General features: G+C 40.5%; 1 protein-coding gene across 8 annotated transcripts; it reads right to left on the reverse strand.

Moving 5' to 3' along the window:
- Window positions 1-2359: 2359 nt before the first annotated feature.
- Window positions 2360-20692, reverse strand: znf362b (zinc finger protein 362b). 8 transcript variants are annotated; one of them, XM_014136565.3, is made up of 9 exons: window positions 20408-20692; window positions 18818-18881; window positions 18361-18580; window positions 17914-18018; window positions 17382-17718; window positions 17050-17274; window positions 16575-16653; window positions 14431-14589; window positions 11648-14092 (listed from the first exon to the last, which is right to left on the reverse strand). In XM_014136565.3, the coding sequence occupies exons 2-9, from the start codon at window positions 18878-18880 to the stop codon at window positions 13976-13978; spliced, it is 1305 nt and encodes a 434-aa protein (XP_013992040.1). In that variant the 5' UTR covers window position 18881; window positions 20408-20692; the 3' UTR covers window positions 11648-13975. The 8 variants fall into 8 exon arrangements, with proteins under 8 accessions (XP_013992042.1, XP_013992040.1, XP_013992035.1 ...); XM_014136560.2 differs by having other exon boundaries at window positions 18361-18607; window positions 20408-20683; XM_014136561.3 differs by lacking the exon at window positions 20408-20692 and adding an exon at window positions 19703-20143 and having other exon boundaries at window positions 18361-18607.
- Window positions 20693-22444: the final 1752 nt, after the last annotated feature.

A 22444-nucleotide genomic window follows, 5' to 3' on the forward strand; every position in this document is an offset into this window, starting at 1 on the left:
TAAGCTTCAACTGCTGGCTACTCGTCCGTTGTACAACAGAAGTGCTTCCCTAGAAGCTGCCTGGGTTTAAACAAACAGCTCTTTCTAGAAAGAGAAAAGCTCAATTAACAGGGACAGAATAGAAAGTCCATTTTTTTTATCTCCTCAAATACACTGCTCAAAAAAATAAAGGGAACACTTAAACAACACAATGTAACTCCAAGTCAATCACACTTCTGTGAAATCAAACTGTCCACGTAGGAAGCAACACTGATTGACAATACATTTCACATGCTGTTGTGAAAATGGAATAGACAACAGGTGGAAATTATAGGCAATTAGCAAGACACCCCCAATAAAGGAGTGGTTCTGCAGGTGGGGACCACAGCCCACTTCTCAGTTCCTATGCTTCCTGGCTGATGTTTTGGTCACTTTTGAATGCTGGCGGTGCTTTCACTCTAGTGGTAGCATGAGATGGAGTCTACAACCCACACAAGTGGCTCAGGTAGTGCAGCTCATCCAGGATGGCACATCAATGCGAGCTGTGGCAAGAAGGTTTGCTGTGTCTGTCAGCGTAGTGTCCAGAGCATGTAGGCGCTACCAGGAGACAGGCCAGTACATCAGGGGATGTGGAGGAGGCCGTAGGAGGGTAACAACCCAGCAGCAGGACCGCTACCTCCTCCTTTGTGCAAGGAGGAGCAGGAGGAGCACTGCCAGAGCCCTGCAAAAGGACCTCCAGCAGGCCACAAATGTGCATGTGTCTGCTCAAACGGTCAGAAACAGACTCCATGAGAGTGGTATGAGGGCCCGACGTCCACAGGTGGGGGTTGTGCTTACAGCCCAACACCGTGCAGGACATTTGGCATTTGCCAGAGAACACCAAGATTGGAAAATTCGCCACTGGCGCCCTGTGCTCTTCACAGATGACAGCAGGTTCACACTGAGCACGTGACAGACCTGACAGAGTCTGGAGACACCGTGGAGAACGTTCTTCTGCCTGCAACATCCTCCAGCATGACCGGTTTGGCGGTGGGTCAGTCATGGTGTGGGGTGGCATTTCTTTGGGGGGCCGCACAGCCCTCCATGTGCTCGCCAGAGGTAGCCTGACTGCCATTAGGTACCGAGATGAGATCCTCAGACCCCTTGTGAGACCATATGCTGGTGCGGTTGGCCCTGGGTTCCTCCTGATGCAAAACAATGCTAGACCTCATGTGGCTGGAGTGTGTCAGCAGTTCCTGCAAGAGGAAGGCATTGATGCTATGGACTGGCCCGCCCGTTCCCCAGACCTGAATCCAATTGAGCACATCTGGGACATCATGTCTCGCTCCATCCACCAACGCCACGTTGCACCACAGACTGTCCAGGAGTTGGCGGATGCTTTAGTCCAGGTCTGGGAGGAGATCCCTCAGGAGACCATCCGCCACCTCATCAGGAGCATGCCCAGGCGTTGTAGGGAGGTCATACAGGCACGTGGAGGCCACACACACTACTGAGCCTCATTTTGACTTGTTTTAAGGACATTACATCAAAGTTGGATCAGCCTGTAGTGTGGTTGTCCACTTTAATTTTGAGTGTGACTCCAAATCCAGACCTCCATGGGTTGATAAATTGGATTTCCATTGATTATTTTTGTGTGATTTTGTTGTCAGCACATTCAACTATGTAAAGAAAAAAGTATTTAATAAGATTATTTCATTCATTCAGATCTAGGATGTGTTATTTTAGTGTTCCCTTTATTTTTTTGAGCAGTATATTATAGGCTGCAGCTCAGCTTCAGAATGTCATAGAGAGGAATCAATCTATCTCCATATGCGTCGGAGTCATATATTTCGCAGCTTGTTTTTACCATAAGGCATCACCGAGTTAAGCATTGTCAAAGAACGCTTGATATAATTTGGATACATTTCATGTATTTATTTCTAAAAATAAAGCAAACAATAGATATCCTTTTGCCATTTTCTTTAACCCTCACTCAATTTGAGCCCTGGTTTTAACCAAACACACCAAGCCCTTCCCAGACACGGAGATATTTAATCAGTGCATGCGACAGAATTGGAGTATTTGTTATTTTACTTTAACCCCTGCATTTGAGAGTTACAATGTTGCTGTCATTATGCAGCCAACTGCTTATAGTAGGAAACCAAATTTCTTATTAATAATATGCCACCTGTTATGCCACCTATTATCACACATGGCATAATTGTTAGAATAAAAATAACAGTTTTATATAACACATTTAACATACTTTTGTATACCCGTAGAACTGTAAAAAAAAAGAGTAAAATCATTTGAGCTTTAGAAAGAAGTGCTTTCATAAATGCATGGCGGGCCTCATTTCGCTGGAGCAGTGTAAAATAAGCTTTATGTCAATGACCCAGCCTTAACGAATTCCGTTTATTTACATATCGAATTTGATTGTCCAACATCAGTTTCAGAATTTATTTATTTTCTCTCCGCCTAAAGTGGATTCTTTCCTCCTCTGTGGTGCTGCATTGCAGTCAGCAATGTTCTCTCTGTAGCTGTCCATGGTCCTAAAATCAAATCATCTGAGAGAGACAGAGCAAGATAGAGGGGAGAGAAAGAGAGGGAGAGCGAGATTAGGATGTAGTCTATTTAAATCTAAAAAATACAAAGGTGATAGATAATTGAATAATCTCTCATAATTGAGTACTCCTTCATGATTACATCAAAGATACCCAGCATTTCCACAAACTTCAGAAAGTTCCCATTATTTGGCTCGTTCAGCCTGTCGGTGGTCCCACGTAACGCCATGTTCTGGGTGGCCATTACACGTATCAGGGCTATGAGCCTCTGCAGCACCTGCTGCCAGTGTAGTCTCTTCGTCAATAGCCCGTTGGGCTTGTGTGTCGATAGTTTGCTTGGAGACCAGCCTGATCTCCAGCTCCTTCCACCTCTGGAAACTATCTAGGTGATCATGCGACTTCTCATGCGAGCTGAGGAGGTGGCACAGTTTCTTCCAGTCTCTGGTTCCATCCCTTACCAGCACAGATTTGCACTCCTTTGAAGAAAGTATCTCCCCGTTTGCCATCCTCCTATTGTAGTGGGCCACCGAAAACTTGTGTTGCCCCTCATCTCTTTGGCCATTCCCCTCGTTATGGTGATGTGGCCTCGCCTGCACTAACATATCCTGTAAAGATCCATTCATATATTTTGGCCACTCACCGGGATCTTTTATTTTTTATTTATTTCACCTTTATTTAACCAGGTCGGCCAGTTGAGAACAAGTTCTCATTTACAACTGCGACCTGGCCAAGACAAAGAAAAGCAGTGCGACACAAACAACAACACAGAGTTACATACGGAATAAACAAACATAGTCAATAGCACAATAGAGAAAAAAGTATTTATACAGAGTGTACAAATGAGGTAAGATGAGGGAGGTAAGGCAATAAATAGGCCATAGTGGTGAAATAATTACAATGTAGCAATTAAACACTGGAGTGATAGATGTGCAGAAGATGAATGTGCAAGTAGAGATACTGGGGTGCAAAGGAGCAACAAAAATAAATAACAGTATGGGGATAAGGTAGTTGGATGGTCTATTTACAGATGGGCTATGTACAGGTGCAGTGATCTGTGAGCTGCTCTGACAGCTGATGCTTAAAAGTGAGGGAGATATGGGTCTCCAGCTTCAGTGATTTTTGCAATTCGTTCCAGTCATTGGCAGCAGAGAACTGGAAGGAAAGGCGGCCAAAGGAGGCTTTGGGGGTGACCAGTGACCAGTGAAATATACCTGCTGGAGCGCGTGCTACGGGTGGCGGCTGCTATGGTGACCAGTTAGCTGAGATAAGGCGGGGCTTTACCTAGCAAAGACTTATAGATGACCTGGAGCCAGTGGGTTCGGCGACGAATATGAAGCGAGGGCCAGCCAACGAGAGCATACAGGTCGCAGTGGTGGGTAGTATATGGGGCTTTGATGACAAAACGGATGGCACTGTGATAGACTGCATCCAATTTGCTGAGTAGAGTGTTGGAGGCTATTTTGTAAATGACATCACCGAAGTCAAGGATCGTCAGGATAGTCAGTTTTACGAGGGTATGTTTGGCAGCATGAGTGAAGGAGGCTTTGTTGCGAAATAGGAAGCCAATTCTAGATTTAATTTTGGATTGGAGATGCTTAATGTGAGTCTGGAAGGAGAGTTTACAGTCTAACCAGACACCTAGGTATTTGTAGTTGTCCACATATTCAACTCAGTTCAATAATATTCTTCTTACTATGAAACCATATAATATAAAATAATGGTACATTAACAAGCGTACAGCCTATGGCATTGCTCATTGCCAGATAACATACAGTAGGCCAACTCGTATTCGGTTCTTCTGAAATACATGTTCTTCATATTATGTTTCTTTAGACCTGCCTAAAATAAATAATGGAAAAATGTATTTTTTACAATGGTGTATATCGATTGATATATTTAGGGCTGTCCCTTACTAAAAATACATTTTGGTGGACCCGAAAATCATCTGTTCTTTCGACCAATCAATTGGCTGACATTTTAAAACATGTATTTTGTTGACCCCAAGATGGCCTGCCACACTACCGTCGTGAACCAATCTCTTTTCGAAGTGTAACTGGAACGACAATTTTAGATATACTGGGTCAATCGTCTTGCCCAGAAGTGGCGGGAGAATGCAATTTCCTCATTAGAACACCATCTCTGTCAAAGTAACCCACACAGACTTCATCCAACTCCTCCTCTGGAAGTATCTCAGCAAAAAGAGGGGAGAGGGAAACATCTTTACTTTATTCCGCAATCAGGTGCTTTCTAGACTTCAAAGTGTCAACTGTAGTGACCCTCTCTTCCTCCAGAGGTCAACTCAGGAGGTTTAACGAAATCAGGATCACCCATAAACGTCTTGGACACATCGACTAAGGTGGGATTGCTGACATCCTCCTCAACACTAGACTTGCGCCCTGCGACTTTCTTAGACATAGCATGTGTAACGGCACACGCTGGGAACAGTCTAGGGTACTTTTCTGATAACCCATCAGGTTCCTCTACTCTGGGTTCCTTACAAACCACAGGATTTGGCAAAACTTTCCCCCAAGACAAATTGTTTCCCAAAATGAATGAAACCCCCTTCACCGGTAGAATAGGCCTCACTCCAATGGAACCAGACATAAGATCAGACTGAAGTTCCACATTATACAAAGGAACTTCCATGCAACCCATCTCCACACCTTGTACCAACACACTGCAATCAGTTGCTGAAGTGTCAGACAAAGGCAAAACACCCTCCAAAATGAAGGACTGGGCTGCCCCAGTGTCTCGCAGTATCTTCACCGGCTGCTTAACAACATCTCCACTCTGCAGAGACAGGAAGCCCGAAGGATCTCAACTTTAACAGTGTCATAATCAGAACTCTGGTCAAGAGATAAAGTGGCGTACACTTTCTGAGCCTTTTCCACAAGAACACCTTGGAGGAGCAGTGACCAAATATCTCGCAGCCATTTCAGGGATGTGGCAATCTGCTCAAACAGAGTAAAATATACACCCACCTCCTCTTAGTTGAAAGGTGGCACAAGTCGGCTGTTTTGACCAAGATCAAAAACTCTGTTGAGGGTGCAGGATGGCCTGACGGGATTCGGAGTGCTTCCAGATCTATCTCCCTTCGTCTCGCTTCCAGCTCGATCTCTTTTAATCGAATGACATGCGTAAGTTCTTCTTGTTCTAGTCTGGCTGCACGTTCTCGTTCTTGTTGTTTGGCTGCACTCTGATCTTTCCCTTTGATCCAACCACTCCTCACGTTCTTTCCCTTTCCTGGTGCTCCATCTCAAATTTTTGTTGCTCCAACTTTGCCTTTAGGTCTAACTCCCTTAGTTGCACGTCTACAGTTTTTAACTCTACCACCCGTAGGACCCATTTCATCAACCTCCCTCTCCAAAATGATTTCCTCCCCCACCAAAGCAGCAGCAATCAACTCTTTGACTACTGCTTTTGGATCGCCAGATGCCACCTTGATGTCATAATGCTTTACAATGACGAGCATATTCGCCTTTGTACATTTATCTAGCATCTCCCATGTAGGGTTTTCCACAAATGTTTCCAACTTCAAGTCCATGGCTTTATTTTATTAGCCGGTGTGTTTATGCAACTTTCAAAATTATTCTACCAATCTAGAAATTATAACACCTCGAGGTGGATGTCAGTGACAGAAACTCTACTACGAAAGTGTATTTTGAACACTCAGATATCTGGGCACAGCAGAGCTTCAGAGTAGGTGACTAGGGTGACTACCATACTCAAGGGAAACAAGATGGTAGGGACAAGCCCCCTTTTGTTACGTTTCCCAGCAAGAAAACCAAAAAATGATCACTCCAACAGAAAGGGGAACTAACAAAGAGTCACTCACAACAAATAAAACAGGTTGGAGTTCTGAAAAACATTCAAGTTGACTAGCAACATCTGGGACCTAAAAGTCACCCACCATGAGCACCCACTAAATTTGCCCACAAAGAGGCAAACAATAGAAAAACCCACACCTACTTAAAGACAAGAAGCAAACCAAAAAGGTGGAGCAAAACTAAATCAGAAAGGATTGCCTTTCTAAAAATCAAATAGGGAACACCAACTAAAAGGTGTTAACAATCCGCATCTATAAAGACAACTGGAGCACTGGGCTAGCCACTCTTAAATAGCACCTGGGCCCCTAACAAGATGGAAACCAGCACAGGTGTAACACATACTGACTAACGAGGTGATACCAAATCAGTGCGCCCTACGTGTTAATGAGCTATACGTGCTAAAGTCCAACCTCAAAACATAAATGGAAAAACCAAAGCTTGTAACAAACAGTATGCTGTAGCATTAAGAGCGTTAGTTAACTGGAACTAAGGGGCCTAGCCTGAATCTGGAAAAACATCCCCAGACCATTCAGGTAGAGTTAGGCATCCGCCATACCCAGGCATCCGCCATACCCAGATTCGTCCGTCGGACTGCCAGATGGTAAAGTGTGATTCATCACTCCAGAGAACGCGTTTCCACTGCTCCTGAGTCCAATGGCGGCGAGCTTTACATCATTCCAGCCAACGCTTGGCATTACGCATTGTGATCTTAGGCTTGTGTGAGGCTGCTCGACCATGGAAACCCATTTCATGAAGCTCCCGATGAACAGTTCTTGTGCTGACGTTGCTTCTAGAGGCAGTTTGGAGCTCAGTAGTGAGTGTTGCAACCCTAGGACAGACGATTTTTATGTGCTACACGCTTCAGCACTCGGTGGTCCCGTTCTGTGAGCTTGTGTGGTCTACCACTTCGCGGCTAAACCGTTGTTGCTCCTAGACGTATCCACTTCACAATAACAGCACTTAAAAGTTGACCACAGGGCAAGAATTTGACGAACTGAGCTCTTCAGTAAGGCCATTTTACTGCCAATGCTTGTCTGTGGACATTGCATGGCTGTGTTCTCAATGTTATACACCTGTCACCAATGGGTGTAGCTAAAATAACCTAATCCACTATACTTTTGTATACACTGTATAGTGAATGATCACTTGATGAGAGAACAGTGTGTGCAGCCTGAGGCAAGATATAGAGCGCAATATTTTTTTGCGACATTCTCAAATAATCAACCTATTGTACATCATGCAGCCATATATATGTTTTGATTTCTAAGACATTCTAAGGTTTGTATCATTCACAACTAAAGTTGCTAAATAACTCTAAATCTAACGCACATTCGCTCCATAATGGGAAAAACTATAAAATAATATTATATAAAATAATGGCACAGGACTTATAAGCTTATCTTGTCTGCTAAATGAGTAAGCCTACAGCATGGCACAGATAATGTACAGTAGGCCAACTGGTATTCTGTTCTTCTGAAATAAATGTTCTTCATATCATGATGTTTCTTTAGACGTGCCTAAAATATATAATGGATTTATTGTGATGGTGTTTATTAAATAGATTAGACTTTTTTTAAATGTAGATTTTCCAAAGGCGTTTTCAACACCTTGTAGAGTCCATGCCCCGACAAATTGAGGCTGTTCTGAGGGCAAAAGGGGGGGTGCAACTCAATATCAGGAAGGTCTTCCTAATATGTGTATGTGTGTAGAAGGCTAAATGAGAAGGAGCAGAATGCTGACTTTCAAATGGGCGTTATTAGCAGTCCTTCAATTATCACAGAAACCACAAAAATCTGGATTCTCAAGCTTGTACTCTGGTGTAGGATATACTATAACTGTCGTCATATTATGTTCTATACTAAAACAATGTTTTATATGGTGGGCAATGCAGTACTGTGCATCTCTTTTTGTAATGGTCAGCTTTACAAAAGTTGGTTTTGCTTTGAATGGGAACCACTTGCTTGCCCGAAACCTCTTTGGGGTAGGCTACCTTCCCACCTGGCCAACATCTGGTGAAACTGCAGAGTGCAAAATTCAGAATTCGTAATATTAAACATTCATGAAAATACAAAATGTCTTACATCGTTTAAAAGCTTAAATTCTTGTTAATCCAGCGGCTTTGTCAGATTTCAAAAAGGCTTTACGTCGAAAGCATACCATGCGATTATCTGAGGACAGCGCCCAGCATACAAAAGCATTAAACATATTCCAAACAAGCAGAGGCGTCACGAAAGTCAGAAATAGCGATAAAATAAATCACTTACCTTGAAGATCTTCCTCTGTTTGCAATCCCAAGGGTCACAGCTACATAACGAATGGTCCTTTTGTTCGATAAAGTCCTTCTTTATATCCCCAAAAAGTAAGTTTAGTTGGCGCACTTGATTCAGTAATCCACCGGTTTCCCTCATTCAAAATGCATACAAATGAATCTCAAAAGTTACCAATAAACTTTGTCCAAACAAGTCAAACAACGTTTTTAATCAATCCTCAGGTACCCTAATATGTAAATTCATGATAAAATTTAAGACAAAAATAGTATGTTCATTACCGGAGATAAATAACGAAGTGCGCGCTCTCATCCACACACGCCACAATACTACAGCCAAAATGGGAGCCACCAAGAAAAACTACAAATTCTAGCTAATTTTTCAAAAAACAAGCCTGAAACTCTTTCTAAAGACTGTTGACATCTACTGGAAGCACGAGGAACTGCAATCTGGGAGGAATTCCATTGATATTCCCATAGACAGCCATTTCAATGAGTGGTGAGCTCAACAACAACAAAAAAATTCTGGATGGATTCTCCTCTGGTTTTCGCCTGCCATATCAGTTCTGTTATATTCACAGACATTATTTTAACAGTTTTGGAAACTTTCGAGTGTTTTCTATCAAATACTACCAATTATATGCATATCCTAGCTTCTGGGCCTGAGTAACAGGCAGTTTACATTCGGCACCTCATTCATCCAAACTTCCGAATACTGCCCCCTAGCCCGAAGAAGTTAAAAGGTCAGGATTGTTTAGGTACGGTACCATTAAAAAGAGAGAACTGCTTATTGTTTTATGCCACTTTTGTGGGAGTGACAATATCTTGTAGAGGATAGTGACTGCTTTATAGGCTTAGAAAATACAATTTTCAGAGTATAGACAGCTTTTGATAACATAATTTCTTCGCGACAGATTAAAAGAAATTGGGTGATGATGACTCCTTTTAGAATCCTTTTAACCACAAAGGGTTTACATAATGCTTACTATGTACAATTATATTAATCTGAGACGTGCAATTTTTTTTGAAAAGTTGAGTGAAATAACCTGTGATTTCTTTAGGTATTGACGTACAGATAAGAAAAACATGTACTGTTGAAGTCGGAAGTTTACATACACTTAGGTAGGTTAGGTTTTTCAACCACTCCCACAAATTTCTTGTTAACAAACTATAGATTTGGCAAGTCGGTTAGGACATCCACTTTGTGCATGACACAAGTCATTTTTCCAACAATTGTTTACAGACAGATTATTTCACTTATAATTCACTGTATCACAATTCCAGTGGGTCAGAAGTTTACATACACTAAGTTGACTGTGCCTTGAAAAAGCTTGGAAAATTCCAGAAAATTATGTCATGGCTTTAGAAGCTTCTGATAGGCTAATTGACATCATTTGAGTCAATTGGAGGTGTACCTGTGGATGTATTTCAAGGCCTACCTTCAAACTCAGTGCCTCTTTGCATGACATCATGGGAAAATCAAAAGGAATCAGCCAAGATCTCAGAAAGAAAATTGTAGACCTCCACCTCCAAGTCTGGTTCATCCTTGGGAACAATTTCCAAACGCCTCAAGGTACCACGTTCATCTGTACAAACAATAGTACGCAAGTATAAACACCACGGGACCACTCAGCCGTCATACCGCTCAGGAAGGAGACACGTTCTGTCTCCTAGAGATGAACGTACTTTGGTGCAAAAAGTGCAAATCAATCCCAGAACAACAGCAAAGGACCTTGTGAAGATGCTGGAGGAAACGGGTACAAAAGTATCTACATCCACAGTAAAACGAGTCCTATATCAACATAACCTGAAAGGCCGCTCAGCAAGGAAGAAGCAACTGCTCCAAAACCGCCATAAAAAAGCCAGACTACGGTTTGCAACTGCACATGGGGACAAAGATCGTACTATATGGAGAAATGTCCTCTGGTCTGATCAAACAAAAATAGAACTGTTTGACCATTGTTATGTTTGGAGGAAAAATGGGGAGGCTTGCAAGCCGAAGAACACCATCCCAACCGTGAAGCATGGTGGTGGCAGCATCATGTTGTGGGGGTGCTTTGCTGCAGAAGGGACTGGTGCACTTCACAAAAATAGAGGGCATCATGAAGAAGGAAAAGTATGTGGATATATTGAAGCAACATCTCAAGACATCAGTCAGGAAGTTAAAGCTTGGTCGCAAATGGATCTTCCAAATGGACAATGAACCCAAACATACTTCCAAAGTTGTGGCTTTTTGGCTTAAGGACAACAAAGTCAAGGTTTTGGAGTGGCCATCACAAAGCCCTGACCTCAATCCTATAGAAAATTTGTGGGCAGAACTGAAAAAGCGTGTGCGAGCAAGGAGGCCTACAAACCTGACTCAGTTACACCAGCTCTGTCAGGAGGAATGGACCATAATTCACCCAACTTATTGTGGGGAGCTTGTGGAAGGCTACCCGAAATGTTTGACCCAAGTTAAGGCAATGGTACCATATACTAATTGAGTGTATGTAAACTTCTGACCCACTGGGAATGTGATGAAAGAAATTAAAGCTGAAATAAATAATTCTCTCTACTATTATTCTGACATTTCATTCTTTAAATAAAGTGGTGATCCTAACTGACCTAAGATAGGGCATTTCTTTACCAGGATTAAATGTAAGGAATTGTGAAAAACTGAGTTTAAATGTATTTGGCTAAGGTGTATGTAAACTTCTGACTTCAACTGTATTTTCATAAATGAAGGTAATTGAATCTTCCCATGTGTATTTGATTCCTTTGTTTAGTTTAAGCACACCTGGGGTGTAATCATAAGTGCCCAACAGTAGGAAACGTTTTGTCAACAAAAACAGGGGTTTCCTATTGGACAAATTCAGATTAGTCGCTCCCGGTTTTAGTGGTTTGCTTCTTTTTGGTTCCTACTAGTGAATACATCCCAGGGCATATCCTGGAACAAAATGTCAAACAATCATATTATTGATAAATATTGAATGGAGAATACCAAATTGTTTTGTTTTAAATTATTCATCAAAGTTGTGCAGTACAATTTAAAGTGTGTTTATAACAGTCTGTTTATTAAACAAGGTAAAGATATTTTATTTTTTTAAACATTGATATTCTTAGTTTTACTTCTGTCTTGTGTGTGCATATTAATAAGTTGTCTAGAAACTTTATATGAAATCACAAAGGAAGACAAGAAAAGGTGTAATAAATCTGCACTATCTTTTCATAGAGAATATAGGTTAACAGTTAATTCATATACAGATTACAGTTTGGATATTCCATCTGAAAAAAAAAAAAGTTTACAAGACCAAATACTGAAGAACACAATACTGAATATGGAAATAAAATGGTAGTTCAATGATAAAATTGTTAAGGCTTATACGTAAATAACTGATATAAAACATGAATATTTATAAAAAGTATCAATATTCAGAAATACAAATCATTACAGTAAATTCATACATAAACATACCTGTACAAAACCGTTATGAAACGGTACATTGACCAATTCTTTTCTCGGAAGAGAGTAAATTGAAGTGGCAGAGTCTGTTGGCATAAATGTTTATTTCCAGGCCAGTGGCTTGTATTGTATTTTTTTTTTAACATACTATGAATGTATTTAACAATATTCTCAGTTCCATCTCAAATAAACATCTAGCCTTAGCACCTTGTCCTAAGTAACCTGAAGAATACAGGCTACTAGTACCATCCAGAAGGTAAAATTACAGTAAAAATACAACAATACTGTGTGTATACCATGATGAAAGAAACACTTGCAGTAACACTACCATCATATGAAGTTATATGATTTGAACAAACTCATACTGACTGCACGTTAAAATGTAAACCTGTTGAGAATTAGTTTCACAAATCAAGATAAAACAATCCTGAATGTAGTGGGATTAGGGTTAATATTGGCTAACTATTTGGTCCAACCGTGTACTTTCAAATATCATTGTCATGTTTAAACTATGTAATTTACTTTTTTTCAAAAAAGCAGCACAGGCCTCTGTAACCAGGCTGGGAAATAGCTTTAACTTGACTTGGTGATATGATTGTGAAGTGTAATGTGACACCAGTGAGAGTATAACAAAGTAGAAGTCAATAAAAATACAAAATATTTCACCTCCAATAAATGTATGTTTGCTATATATTTCTCTAAATATATTCAGAATAGAAATGTAGTTACTCTAGTAACATAGACCTAACCACATGACCAACTTGTCAACATAAGCAGTTGTGACTTAGAAATATCATGACAGAAAGCATTACTCTCCTTTTCTATCACCTTTGCTAACAACAGCTTGTGTTATGTTATGATGACCATCAGAAGTTACTTGACAAAAGCTGACATGACTGTTCATAACATTTGTAATGCTCATCTTGATAGCTTTGTGTAGGCCTATTGAGGGCAGTGCCAAGTAAAGCCATAAAGCTGACGCACTAGCTAATGTTGACTTGCTTTCCCAATGAATCCTGACTAGCCTCACATAGGTGCAAAGCCACCAACTCACATATGTAATACCTGGCCACAAGGAAAACGGCTGAAAAGTTCTGTTGATTTGAACAGTTCAGTTGATTTAATTAGTGTCTGATCATATAACCCATATGATCTTGATTACATTAACCATAACAATTGAACTGATCTTGACGAAACAGTAAACATTCATTACTTTTTTTTACATTTTGGTGCACTTTGATTCACCATTCCTCCAAGAGAAACAACCTTACAATCGAATTGTCTACATAGTTCCAATTGCTTTTCTCTAAAATGCTGCTTTTGAAGTCTGACTCTGTAAACTTTGTTTGAACAAAATATTAACCAAAAAACATCAGACTTTTGATTAGACACAGTCAATACTCTTAGCTGCCTCAAGTAATCTTTTTGCATTTCCATCGGAAAAGATAGAAAAACATTTGGATCCAAAACCACAAGGCCTGAGAGCGCTTTAAGATTATCTTTGGATGTTGCCAGAACACACCCAGAAAATATGAATCCATTTAGTTTAGGTATAACGGAAAATATAAAAAATAAAAAAATAAACATTTAATGGAATAATTCTTTTGTAACATTAAAATGTTAAGTAAGGGCCAATGCATAAGACTGTTTGCATAAGGCCTTCGTAAGTGCTCAGTTGTATCCAACACGAGACATGATCCGACATTTGTTCCCATTGACATAAACCTTTGCAAAGGTGCTATGCTCGTTTTCATTTTAACCGACCCAATCTGTGTAAAAATGGAACAAAGGTTTGTAAATGAATGTCAGGTGTCATGTGATGCATATGTAGGCCTTGGGTCGATGGACTTATGTGCAGGGCCCCTAAACGTCAGCCTTACATAGAAAAAGAATACAACAACATACAGTAATGCTGAACTCAGATGAGAGAGATGCGTATTGGGATACTGGGGGATTCAGTCCTCTGGGGGGACTGGTGGCTCACTAGGTGCTCCACTACCGTGTGTTTGGACATGTGCTTCATAAGGTAGGTCTCCTGCAAAGACACAAAATGGACGACTCAAAACCGGGTTGTATCCCTGACACAAAAGCATGTTGGAAACCCTGGTTCCAAAATGCAGTTATGACTCGTGCATGCACGTTTTTGTAAAAGTCAGGAAGCAACTGAAAATTATTCAGTTAATATTCACCATATTCTTTGACCACTGTAGATTATTTCTACATGTGGTGAGCTTAAATCGTGCTTAGTTATCATAATGTCCGGCTTGAGCAAATGTTTACAGACACTATAATTGACCAGGACCATAGCAATGCCTTGTATTTGCTGACACTACTACTAACACCTAATACTGAACAGTGGGTTAGAATACTCACTGAGGTGTATGCCCGGCCACACATGTTGCAGCAGTACGCCTTAGCATTTTTGATGGCGTGCGCTGACAGGTGGATCTGTAATGATGCTGAATCTGAGTAGGCACGGTAGCAGTTGGGACATTTGTACGGCTTGTCTTTGTTGTGCTGCCTCTGGTGGGACTACATAGCGCGAGAGAGTGGGGCAGGGAGAGAGAGAGAAGAGGTAAGAGCAACCTAGTCACTCGTTGCAGGATAATTATCATTCAGAGCGTTCCAGTAAAGTTGTTATGGTATGGTTGAGTAGACTGTTGCTTGACATTTTCATCAATGATATCCAATTTAGGTCTATTGTTATACATTTTTCCTTGTCGTTTTTGAATAATACGGCTTAAAAATACCTATATTCATCTCTCATGGAATCTTATTATTTTAATTTGGCAGTATACCATTGCCATTTAGGACTACTTTCAGGTTGAATTGTTACAAGTACCACCTTTAACATTACGAAGTGGTTGTGGATCCCAACTTTTCTGGTCCCCTCTTCCTGACAGCTAAAGGTCCCGGAGATTCTGCACATGTGCGTGATTTTCTACTTTACGCAGTCTCTGCTCTACTCGATGAGAACAGGCTACTCTGACGAATGGTGCTTGTTTAATAAAGTTAGATCAAAGCTGAATAAATCAATATAAACTGGTTGGATCCTGGATGCCGATTGCACGAGCAGCGTTTCCTTGCTGTGCTGTATTGGCCGTCACAGACACAGCTATGCCTGCTAACAGTCCCTTTTGAAAAGTATGACTATGCCTCCATAAGAATATCATGTTCATGCTGCTGTCCAAATCATCTCAACTCATACATTATTTCCCCTTGCTTCCAGCCTAGCATTTAGTTTGGTACAGCGGGGGTTAATATAACCCTCACTGTCTGCCTGTCCGACCTCTGAAAAAATGTTTCACTTTAGAATTCCGATCTCTGTAGTACAATACATAGAATGAACGGTGCCCAGGCGACACGAGACAACTTTTTCTGAGCCAGTCGAATTCACTCATCAACGTTACTTTCATGGACATCCAAGTAAATGCCAATAGGAAAAAAAGCTATAACAAAGACAAATGCAGCTTGTGTACTGTCATTCCAGGTTCACTGAGTTAGTTAAAGTTGGCTAGCTAGCTAGCAAGTGACAAGAACGTTATGTATCCAGCCTGCAGGGCAACCATTTTGTTTAGAACGGACGACCAGTCCTTCTGCATTGGCATAGCAAATATTAAACAATTATTAACGAATGTAGCATGAAGCAACATGCCCAAAATAACCAAACTTTTGTCTGGACTATATCTTCTGGTGGAAGAATGAAATTGTATGAATTAACTAAAATATGTAATACATTGCTATTTTAATATGTTGGTAACAGTTTTATAAAAGCAAATAAGGTACTTGAGGCAGTGCTGTATCGCGTCGGGCTGAACAATGGCATTTACCTGTGACTTCATTCATGATACAGCACTACCTCTTGTGCCTTATTGCTTAATAACATAACCAAATATAATAGCATAGTATAATGTTACTGTAAGCCAAGAAACACCACCTAATTTCTATTTTTAGGATGATTGTGCTAATGGTCCCATTTTTTTTCATGTGGCCCAAACTCAACAGTGTGCGCCACTATGCAAAATATGTGCTTCGATTGAAACTAAACACAGCTAGGCTATGCTACAGTTTGTTAACACCATCTGTTCTAAAATTCCCTCACTGTACATCATTCTAAACAGCCTTGTAGGCTACTTCGCAAACAACACTATATAACTCAAGAAGATCTAAATGCATATCCCCATGAAACTGATTGAGATCAAATGGTTGGTATGCAGATGCTGCATGGACATTTAAGTGGTAAAACAGGATTTATTATTCACAATTGACAATGAGAAATTGAAGGGAGGGTAACCACAAAAATGTGTGCATCAAGTAGAGGTATAGAAACACGTGCAGAAAGTGATTTGGATCTTCAAGCTCTGGGGGAAAGGGATCCAGGGGGGCAGGACAGAGTGGTTACCAACGAATCCGCAGCCTCGGCCTTAACATTATCAATTGGGTCGGGACTTTCAAGATTGGGAGATGGACTGTAAAAGATTAGTAAATAATCCTGTTATGATGTAGCTACTACTGACCTGGAGGTTAGAGAGCTGGGTAAAGGCCTTTTCACATCCAGGGGCCGCACATTTATAGGGTCTGTCACCAGTGTGGATTCTAAGACACATACAGATGATGATAGATGCATGTTAGAGAGAGAATGAACTGAAATATTATGGTTTATTGAGAAATTACAGCAGAAAATATAATGTAATTACAAAATAACATGTAAAAGAATATGGTGTAAACATACTATATATTATGACAGTTGTAAAAGAATGGATACATACACTGCATCATACATTTCACAGTACTACCCAATGTCAATGTTGCTGATGGAAAGCTACTGTACATTCCAGCAATACATCAATGGAATGCTCTGGTTTAAAATACATTGTTAATGTTGTCAATGTCATTGTGAAGAAACAGACACATTTTCATATGGTGTGGATTGTGGTGGACAACTTTTTTCTCTCCATCGCTTTCTATTCCATGAAGGTGAACTCAACTGACCTGGTGTGCTGCTGCAGGTGCGAGAGTTGGCGGAAGGAGTTCTCGCAGTAGGAGCAGTGGTAGGGCTTGATTCCCAGGTGGATGCGGAGGTGCTGGGCCAGGTAGGATGCGTTGGCAAAGGACTTGGAGCAGTGGGGACACTTGTGGGGCTTGGCCTCCGTGTGGGACTTGGAGTGGATCTGCATCTCTGACTTTGACATGAAGGTGAGCGGACACACTTTGCATCTGGATACATGGAAATGGGACTGAGTCAAATCTTATGTCACGGGCGAAGGTTCTGTTACGAATAAACTAAGCGAAACTAAAACTTTTTGTTGTTGAAGTAACCATACCTGTAGGTTTTGCCCTCTTTGGCAGGGAAGGTGATACAGCCCTGGTCGGCGCCAGAGGCCATGATGGGGTAAGGCACCACCAGCAGAGGCCCTCCGCTCTCCGCTTTGATCTTCTTTCGCCCACGTGGAGTCTTGGGTGGTGGGCCGAGGAGTCCGGCCAGGCCCCCGCTCTTCATCTGTTCCATGCCAGGGCCGCTGGCCAGCCCAGAGATGATGTTGACCGATGGGGTCCCTCCCAGTCGGTTCTGGCTGCTGGAGGTGGGGGTGAGGGCCTCTGAAGTGCTGTGGCTGTCCGTCCGGGACATAGGGGCCAGACCTGTGTATGGGCACATGAAGACTTACAAATGATAAGCCATGCAAAAAGTTAGCGATTTAGCTTGCTGAGAGACTGAGCTTCTATGCAAACTAATAAGGGACCGTGTTACACTGAAATGTATTTGGCTCTTGTCTGATCCCTTGCCATGGCTGTTGAATGTTTTCATTGATGATTGTACATATATGTTTCCCATGAGAAAGGGGGTGTGGTTATTACCTGACCGATGGTTGACTCTAGAGGGCTGCTCAACGATCTGTCGCATGTGCCACTCATCCCACAGTCCTTTAACCTTCACTGCTGACTTGTCATCCATATTCACTTCTGCATCAGAGATTGAAGGCAATAAAATTAACTGATCTAACTGAGGGACAAATGAGAAAATCACTTTATAAATAGCACCAATTTCTACCCAGCATACATCCTGAAATCTTACAATGCTCAATAATAGAAAGGGAATTATTTAAAACTGGACTGGTAGGCATCCACCATATGACTTTCATCTATGCGTTCTCAAATTAATGCAGAGGCGGAGGGGAAACCACTTAAGACTATTGAGATGCACCATTGAACAGGTCTCAAGCATCACCAGAGCCAAGTGAAGTCTTCAGTGTGCACCTATGTGGTGAGCAGACAGCAGACTGCAAACACTGTTACAGTACCTACCTGGTACAGAGCTGGAGGCTGTGCGGGCGTGCAGGGCGATGTCGGGCTGCTGGACCGAGCCCTGGGGGTGATGCTGGCCCTGCTGGGGCTTGGGCATGAGCATGCTGTGCTGCCCCCCGTCCATGGGGGAGGAGGCCACCAGCAGGGTTTGCTGGGAGGGGGCTGAATTGGTGGGCAGGTGCAGGGGTCGGATCTTCTCAGCCATCAGCTGCTCCTTGATCTTGTTGATGAGCACCAGGTTATCCAGCTGAAAGGGTTAACCGGTCATGCTCAACAGAAAACGGCTCCAGTTTATCAACCATCAAGCTAAAGATGATCCCATTATAGTCCTACTTTTGTTGCTGGGTTAATACCTATATGGACATTCTTAGATTGAAATACTTCTGAGAAAATAATGAGATGCATATGCATAATATCAGCCTCGATGGAAGAACAGAAAAAAGGAAGATGTCCTTACCTGGCCAGGCATGGAAGGAGGCGGAGGCCAGAAGTAGGGGTTGTTGAATCGAGGCTCAGCCATCCTGAGACAGAAACACACATTTTACTGCGGTATTCTATACATTTACAAAACAAATATACAAAGCATTTTTGACAGATGTTATTAAAACTACTTAGATTAAAACAGTGTCAGTTTGTCCATATACTTTTTAATTCCGGTGACTCTTTGTTTTTGAGAATACCTCATATTTTCCTTTGTTTTCGGAAGTATGGATCCCTACCTGAACATTAAGAAACATTGTTTCTAAAGTTACAGTAGTAGAATGAAAAAAGTACAATAATGTTAATAGGACGCATACTCAGGTCCACCAAGCAAGACCAAAATAGTAGTATTGTACTATATGGCTTATGAAAATGTATTTTTGTGACTGTGTGTGAATTTGGTTATTGTGTGTATTTTATGTGATAACTAAAGTTATTAAATTATTTCTGTTACATAAAATTAATACTTCTACAAAATATGACATGCCAATAATAAAGTATTAATATAATACTTTTATTGTGGTATTTAGATTAGATAATAAACAGAACAGCACAATTCACACAAAGTCCCAATAATACATTTTCATAATTATGGCTAGCATTTTTGTATAAAAACCTATTATGTTCAGTTCAAATTACACAGTGAAATAAAGGCCTACCATTCAAGACATGATAAGAATGCAGTCAAAGATGAAAACTTTCACTGTTCACACCTGTCAGTCATTTTCGATTTGCCTACTCTCAATATTCTTTATCCCACTCCTAAATGTTTATTTAAATGTGCCTAAAGATGGCTGAGCACACATTTCTGGTCAGAAATCAGAATAGGTTAAATGTCATCGTTGTATTAATTATTTCTTACCAAAATTCATTTCCAGTAAACGATGAGTTACGTAGGGTAATTTTGGCAACTTTTCCCTCATAACATGTTTGCTTTGGTAGTCTAGACTTTTGTTAGGCTAACACGTGTGCCCTTCGACCTTTCTGGAATTCAGTGACATACTTTGGCGATGCGACCATCCCATACAATACCACTCAGACAGTTTTATTTAAAAAAAAATCCAGACAAAAGAGAAACAAAAATGGCAGCCTGACTCATTTTTATAAGGCGAGACGCCATATTCTGCAGATCCCAATATTAGGAGCATCTTCTTTTGCTCCTAAAAGGAGACCGCCTAACACAAAGGTGTGTTTATGTCAAAAACATGAATGTTTGTTTACGACAAATTGCAGGTTAGAATAGCCCGGCCTCTCCACCTCTTAAAAAAACGGACACTTCCTACAACAACCATGCCCTGCAAAATAACACGGAAATAGGTAAGATGCCCGAGCATTGCACCTAAATATTTTAATAAATCAACATCATCGTTGCGTAAAGGTCACAACCGCACGCTGACAGATATTCTAAAATACGTTATCCCAATCTTATTAACAAACATGCGTTGAACATTGCAACTTTTTGACGAACCGAGGGGCAATACATACATATCTGCACAATGCATACATTTGCAGTTCATCGACTTCCAGAAATACATTTACAAATAACATCAAAGAATTGCAGACATACCTGATGTCCCGATTGCAGATTTTGTCTTGCTTTATAAAATTGTGATGTTCTTTCTGCCTGCCTCCAATTGGTTCAGCGCTTCCGGGTCGCTTTGTTCACTTCTGGGTGCCGCTACACCGTAGCTGCTGCAAACTGACTGAAGGCTGGGTATTTTTAATCTCAATCCATCAAAAACAATAGTTTTTTAGCGTGGCAATAATGCTAAACAACAACGCACAAACATCGATCATGTCCAGGAGTCCAAACGCGCCTGTCACTTGCGACATTACTAAAAGAGACAGTGCCGTGTACTTAATATGTATACTAAAGATTCGTAATTTGATCATTAATACCTCTTAAACGGTGCGTGCAAAATTGATATAAATGACATTCTGATACAGCTGACGATAGTAAACAAGTTACACCCCTTATTTTTGTAATTCGGTATGGTATTTTGTTTTTGGAGTTCAAATGTAGTTGAAACATTGCTCTACGGCAATTACTTTAGTATTTTATGACTTTTTCAATTAATTTAATTGAATTATATGTAAAAAAAAAAAAAAAAGAAGAAGAAGAAGATTTGCTTAAAACTTCAGTAGCTTCTACCCCTAAGGATTTTCATGAATAAAGCCAACTGTTATTAGTGTTCAGGGACCTTTCTAGGCAATTACTTTTGTATTTTTTACTTTGGCTATTTTAAATGAAATATTTCTCATTATATGTAAAAAGAAAATACTTGCATAAAACTTCAATAGCACTTACATGAATACAACCAACTATTATTGGTTCAGGGACTTTGTCTGTAGAATCTACGGCAATTGCTTTTCTGTTTTTACTTTGGCTATTTTCAATACATTTCATTTACTTCAAAAATACTTTCTTAACTTCAATAGCTTCAACCCCAGATGACTTTCATGAATACAACGAACTGCTATTGGTTTAGGGACCTTGTCTGTACAATCTATTGCAATTACTTTTGTATTTTTTTACTTTGGCAATTGAAATGAAATATGTCTCATTATATGCCAAATAATACTTGCTTAAAACTTTAATTGCTTCCACCCCATATCACTTCCATACAACCAACTATTATTGGTTTAGGGACCTTGTCTGTACAGTCTACAGCAGTTACTTTTGTATGTTTTGACTTTGGCTATTTTAAATGAAATATGTCATTATATTCCAAAAATACTTACTTAACTTTAATAGCTTCCACCCCATATCACTTAAATTAAAAACACTTCCTTCAAACATCAATAGCTTTCACCCCATATGACTATCTGTTATTGGTTCCTCGTCTGTCCAATCTACAGCAATTACTTTTTGACTTTGCTATTTTTTTGTGAATTTTTGTTGACTTTACATAAAAGATACTTCCATAAAACTTAGCTTCAACCCAATATGACTTGCATATGAATACAACCAACTGTTATTGGTTGAGGGACCTCTTCCCTCCAATCCACTGCAATTACTTTTGGGGCTTTTTGACCATGTCAATTTTTTTATTCATGTTCATTTTATCTACATGACAAGTACTTCCTTGACTTCAATTATTTTCGCCCTGTATGACTTGTATGAATGAGTCCAGCTTTCGCTCCACTGGCCATTTCAGAGCAGTGTGTCACCATTTGGCTATCTAAAGAGGGGTCATAGTTACTTCCGCCCATTAGCCGCAGTTTATTGAAAAATGTCAATATAGCTTCTCAAACACATTACATATTGCTCTCAAATCAATTTGACATTGTTCAGCGACCCTATATGACATGTATATGACCTTGACATGTTCCGTTGAAGAGGTATTGACTAGTGAAGTCCAAATCTTTAATATAAAGCCAACTACACCGCACTAAAAAAGTGAGCATAATTTTGAGTATGTGTCAAGCATTTTTTTGATACATACATTAATGACTTCTTGAGCTTATCACACGGCCAAAACGGTTTACACTGCCACTTGACTTTTTCCATACTATCTGTTCCACTAGTAACTATAGCCTGGTGACTATTGTTAATTATAGAATTGTTTGATCATTAAAATGTTGGATAGCATACAGTGCAAGG

Source organism: Salmo salar, chromosome 13, assembly GCF_965601325.2.
Source record: "Salmo salar chromosome 13, fSalSal1, whole genome shotgun sequence".
Classification (NCBI taxonomy): Eukaryota; Metazoa; Chordata; class Actinopteri; order Salmoniformes; family Salmonidae; genus Salmo; species Salmo salar.

What these genes read in the sequence shown, in the direction of transcription:
- znf362b (XM_014136559.3), bottom strand. An exon ending in AAAGAGGGCAAAACCTACAG is followed by an intron (nt 17,275 to 17,381) that starts GTATGGTTACTT and finishes CCATGTATCCAG; the next exon opens with ATGCAAAGTGTGTCCGCTCA. An exon ending in GTGGCCGGGCATACACCTCA is followed by an intron (nt 14,093 to 14,430) that starts GTGAGTATTCTA and finishes GTGTCTTTGCAG; the next exon opens with GAGACCTACCTTATGAAGCA.